The following is a 5,324-nucleotide window of genomic DNA, read 5'->3' as shown; positions in this document are numbered from 1 at the left end:
AAGATTAAAAAAAAAAAGGTTTAATTTGGAACAGTTACAACAAGCAAATGCCACCCATTCGCTGGAATGGCCCAAATAAATTACAAACGGTATGACCAAATAGACACAATACCATAACAGACTGTGTTAAATAGTACTGAGGTGGTACAGGTATCAGTAAAGGTGAAGGTGATACAGGTACAGAGAGAGAGGAGCTCAGTCTGACTCACTGGGACATGTGATAGAGGTGTGACGTCAGGACGGGGCTGTTTCCGGGTGTTTTGTAGTTAGGGTTAGCTGGTCTCTCTGCGGCTCTTTCTGTGGTTCAGGAGATAAACACGCTCAAAATGAACCGAATTTTCGGTCGAGGGAAGCCCAAAGGACCCCCACCCAACCTTTCGGACTGTATAGGAACGGTAAGTGGTCGTTTTTACACTTTTTCAGAGCTGTCCGGCCGAATAAACAGAGAAAATCTGAGTCATGATCCTGTTTCTCTCCCACACAAAAGACTCGACTAACAGAGGAGGGACTGTCACCACGGCTTTAACCCTCAACACAACTAAAATAAAATACCTTTTAGGTTTACTGTTAGATCTCCGTGTTTGGAACTGTTAGTTTAAGTGTCTGTTAGTTAAAGTGTATCGTTAGCCTGCTAAGCTAGGTAGCGCTTAGCTAACCTAACCTAGTTAGTAAACAGAGCTGCATTGTTTTTAGCATAGTTAGCTCAGATCTGACATCAGATACTGTCCAGTCTGACCTCAAGATTCACCAAATTCAACTTTTTGCCTCATATTACACATAAAAACCTAAATCTTAACGAGTGAACTGATCTAATTTCAACGCAACAAATCTATTTTTTCTCTGATAAAAATGTATTGTCTTACTAAGCATTTTGTAAGATTATGTTATGTTAAGATTATTTTGCATATTTAAAAAATAATGATCATAATCAGACCCATTTAAAATGTTTAGAATCTTATTGTAACCGTTTATGGCATGATGTTGCCATCATACAACCATTTTTGGTTATTACACCTTTGGTTATTACAGCATTCCATACCATGCCTCAGTTTTTATGTTTTTTTTTTCCCATTTCCATTTTTAGTATAATATTACAAAGCATGTCTATGTCCAGTACAATGGGGTGTACAAATAAGTCATACATAAAAATATGTAAATATGTTGGCTGCATATATTCTAAATATGTTCCTACATTCTTTTTGCTGTACGCTTACTTAAACATTTTTTTTATTTGTTGCCTTCGGGCAATATTATGTGAATCACTTTTGTAAGCAGCTTATTATACAAAAATCTCCAAAATAGTGGTGGTGTTGTTTTTTTTCTTCCTCCTTTCCAAAAATATAGTTTATGATATAGAGGGTTGTGTAATTTGAACAGTTATTTTTTGCTTGATTTAAGCCTTTTTTCAAGAAATCATACTAGGAAGAATTTGCTCACCCCATTGACAGATGGCATCAACAAAGCCTTAAGACACTTCAGTCTAGTTTTAATATTTTGATTTAAAATAAATATCTTGTTTGCCTATTTCAGACCTTATAAAACTGAGTGATAAACAATAGAACAACCCTGAACCCCATTTAGATGTTTAATGTTATACACTGTAGAAACTGGAATACTATTAGTGACCTGATATGTAAAATACAATGAAATAGATAGATATGTATGTAGTATGTGGTACATAGGGTTAACTTATGCGATTCATGGTGGATTAATTAGTTAAGCTACAGTAAACTTTAAAACAGTTCTTCTTAACCCTGTCCACATTTTTTAACTGTTCCAAATCCCAACACACTAGGTTATAATAAAACTCTGGAGCCAATGGGAATAAAAAAAAAAACACTGTTTTGAGAATGTTTTGGAATACGATAAAATAGCTGGTTAAAAGCAGGGTTGTAGGACACAGACATTGTCTCAATCGTTGGTCAGTAGTATCTGTCGTTTATAGACAGAGGTGGAGTGTGAAAATGGCTCGGAAGGGAGAAAGGGCGTGACTAAACCGGTCACACACGTTCTTGGCACACGCTACTGATACACTAGGCTGTGTAATTTGTTATGTCATTACTGTGTCTAGGCCCTGTTTCACATGTAGTTTTTGATTTTATCCCTTTCTCTTTTTTCTGCAAACTACAGGTTGATTCACGAGCAGAGTCTGTCGATAAGAAAATATCCAGGCTTGATGCAGAACTGATGAAATACAAAGAGCAGATGAAAAAAATGAGGGATGGGCCATCAAAGGTAAACCACCAAAGGGATCACAGCCCACTAGAAACATCCTTGTTATCGCTTATTGACTTTGTAAAAGTGTGTGCATCTCTTCATGTACTTGTCTATAATATAAAAGTCTCTAAACTTTGGTTCCTGAATATTTAATGTACAAACTGGTGAATTTAGTAGTACTGATTGTTTTCTGTTTTTTGTATCTTTTCAACCTCATTTATTTCAGAACATGGTGAAGCAGAAAGCCATGCGAGTTCTTAAACAGAAGAGAATGTGAGTACCCTTGTATGATTCACTGAATCCATTAGTTGCTAGCACTGAGAGCCTTATTGCTTGGTTTATCAGCTCTGCAGTGCATGACATTCTCTCTTACGAAAATAAGGTGAATGACTGCAGTGAATGGTTGTTTACAAGATCTCAGACAGGAAAAAACATTTCTTTTTTTCTACTGATTGTGAAATATAACTAAAACGTGCATCTGCAGGTATGAAGGGCAGAGAGATCAGCTGATGCAGCAGTCCTTTAACATGGAGCAAGCCAACTACACCATTCAGACCCTTAAAGACACTAAAACAACTGTAAGATCATAAATTTCCACCTAATTGTAACAATAATTATAACTACTACTAGTACTATAGCACTGATCATACTAACCAGTTAACTCCAGCTGTCAGCCAATTAATTAATTGACTTTGTTTATTGTTCATAGTAAACAAATAACCACATATAAAGCGTATTTCATGCTGCTGGCTAATGTTTGTAGTTATGGAGAGAAATGCAAAGATATTTTTATATCATATGACTGTAAAATGTACTTATTTACAAGTTCTGCACTTACAAGGTCTCGTGTTTGACAGGTGGATGCAATGAAGATCGGAGCCAAAGAAATGAAGAAGGCATACAAGAACGTGAAGATAGATCAGATTGAAGTAAATGCAAAATATTTGCCATACTAAATGCCAAACTATTATTTTTCTGTTTTCAGAATGCTAGTTCGTAGTTTTTTTTTTTACACCAGGTATTGTTTTAGAATTTAAGTATAAAAAGCCTATGTATTACTCAGTGAGTATTATGTATTACCGTAATTTTCTGACTATAAGGCCTACCTAAAATCCTTTCATTTATCCAAAATTTGACAGACCTTTTAATTCAGTTCACCTTATGTATACATTTTATTGGTCAGGTATTAAGAAGCAGTAAAACCACTGTGCTGCAGTACAGCGTTATAAGGGAGTTTCAGTGACGTTCCTCCAGCACTGAGGCTGGAGCAGTATTAGCATTAGCAGTGCTAGCTGTTTTGCCATTCACAGGTGAGTTTATCAGACTGTAGTCTGCGCATTTACCATGTTCAAACAAGCTACATGGTATGAACCGTGAGCTGATAGCACCCTGGGTTATCGGAAAACTCAGGGCTCCTAAATGTACTGCTATCAGGCGGCATTTCCCAGCGCTAACTGGGGCTAGGTTGTGATGTTAAACGAAGCTAGCGCTTACACTTGGACAAAAAAATTGAATTATAAGCTTACTGTAAATAAACAGAAGCGCTTTACTTACCCAAATAACAGTTTTCATAAAAGAAATCTTTGTAGACCAACATCCAACGCTAGTTTGACTTTGAAAGAAAAGGGTTACAGTTTTGTTTACTTGCTTCTCCATTAGAAGGGAAACATGGTGACACCCTTGCTCACTCTCATGTAGGAATCTTTACTAGTATCGTTGAATACACCTTATAATCCAGTGCGCCTAGTTTTGCAGAAAGTAAAGCTAATGCATTGTTGTGTATTGTAGGATCTGCAAGACCAGTTGGAGGACATGATGGAGGATGCAAATGAGATCCAGGAGGCGCTGAGCCGCAGCTATGGAACACCAGATATCGATGAGGATGATCTGGAAGCAGGTACAAATTAAAAACTACTCAGAATACTTTATATAAACCTGTACATGCCTTGCCACCAAGCTTACATTTTATAATTTGTCACATAGATTGTACTGAGTATGACTATTAATATTGTTTAGAGCTGGATGCACTCGGGGATGAGCTCCTTATGGATGAAGACACATCTTACCTTGATGAGGCTTCCACAGCTCCATCCATACCAGAAGGCGTGCCAGGAGAGAAAAGCACCAATCGGGTAAAGACAAACACCAGTGACCGTAATACTAGAACAACTTTTTTTTTTTTATTTATTTATTTATTTCTTCAACTGATTTTTTTTTTCTCCCTCTCAGGACGGAGTGCTCGTGGATGAATTTGGCCTTCCTCAGATTCCAGCAACATAAGAAGAGAACTTTGGCAGCACTCACTCCTGCTTCATTGCGTTTATTGTACAAAAAAAACAGGGACATTTTGCATTTACACCTGTACCTTATTATGAAACCGGATCACCTACCTTAAAAGCTCTGGGGTGAAGAGAAATGCCTGTAAACACAGCCAGTTTCTTGGTCTTGATCTCATCCCAGATTATTATCTCTTTCTGCTTTATAAGGAATGTATGTAATCGACAGGAACTGTTAGGCTCTCTTATAATGATTGTTTTGTTTGATTTAATTTTGACCAGGTAAAAAAAAAATCATTTGTTTTATAAAGGATGTACCTGGTTTACTTTGTACCGCAACACTGTTTTGCCAACTACCAACAAATAAATTATTCTATATTTGACTACATGATTACAGGACCTTGCTATGAGAAATAGAACTGCTTTTTTCTTCACTCATCTGAGGCACAGTTGGGTATAAACTGAGCAGGAAGAAACAGCTGCACAGATCTACAGGTATTTGGACAGCGGCACGATTGCGTGTCTGAAGCAGTCAATGTTTGATTTACTTTGGCTTGTACTGGATATTTGATTTAAACCATCATATTTATCTCTCTAGTCCCATAGTCAAGGTCATGAAAAAAACCTGGAAAAGACATGGAATTTGAAAATAGCATTTTCTAGGCCTGGATAAATTTTTGGAAAAATAAAAATACCTTGAAAGTTTTGGAGAAGTCATGGAAATTTGGTCTAGAAATCTTTAAGTTTCAGTTTATCGATGGAAAAAAGCTATTTTGAGCTAACAAATATGTCAGCTCAGAGTTAATTCAGTAATTTAATCCTAAGCAATGG

At 36.6% G+C, this 5,324-nt stretch overlaps 1 protein-coding gene across 1 annotated transcript; it reads left to right on the top strand.

The window, feature by feature from the left end:
- The first annotated feature begins 235 nt into the window (after positions 1–235).
- chmp5b (charged multivesicular body protein 5b) lies at positions 236–4,876 on the top strand. Its single transcript, XM_007243414.4, has 8 exons — positions 236–395; positions 2,131–2,235; positions 2,444–2,490; positions 2,702–2,795; positions 3,075–3,146; positions 4,006–4,114; positions 4,234–4,349; positions 4,447–4,876. The coding sequence occupies exons 1-8, from the start codon at positions 327–329 to the stop codon at positions 4,495–4,497; spliced, it is 663 nt and encodes a 220-aa protein (XP_007243476.2). The 5' UTR covers positions 236–326; the 3' UTR covers positions 4,498–4,876.
- Positions 4,877–5,324: the final 448 nt, after the last annotated feature.

Source organism: Astyanax mexicanus, chromosome 8 (genome assembly GCF_023375975.1).
Source record: "Astyanax mexicanus isolate ESR-SI-001 chromosome 8, AstMex3_surface, whole genome shotgun sequence".
NCBI classification, from domain to species: Eukaryota; Metazoa; Chordata; class Actinopteri; order Characiformes; family Acestrorhamphidae; genus Astyanax; species Astyanax mexicanus.
This window is presented reverse-complemented; position numbering and strand designations above follow the sequence as displayed.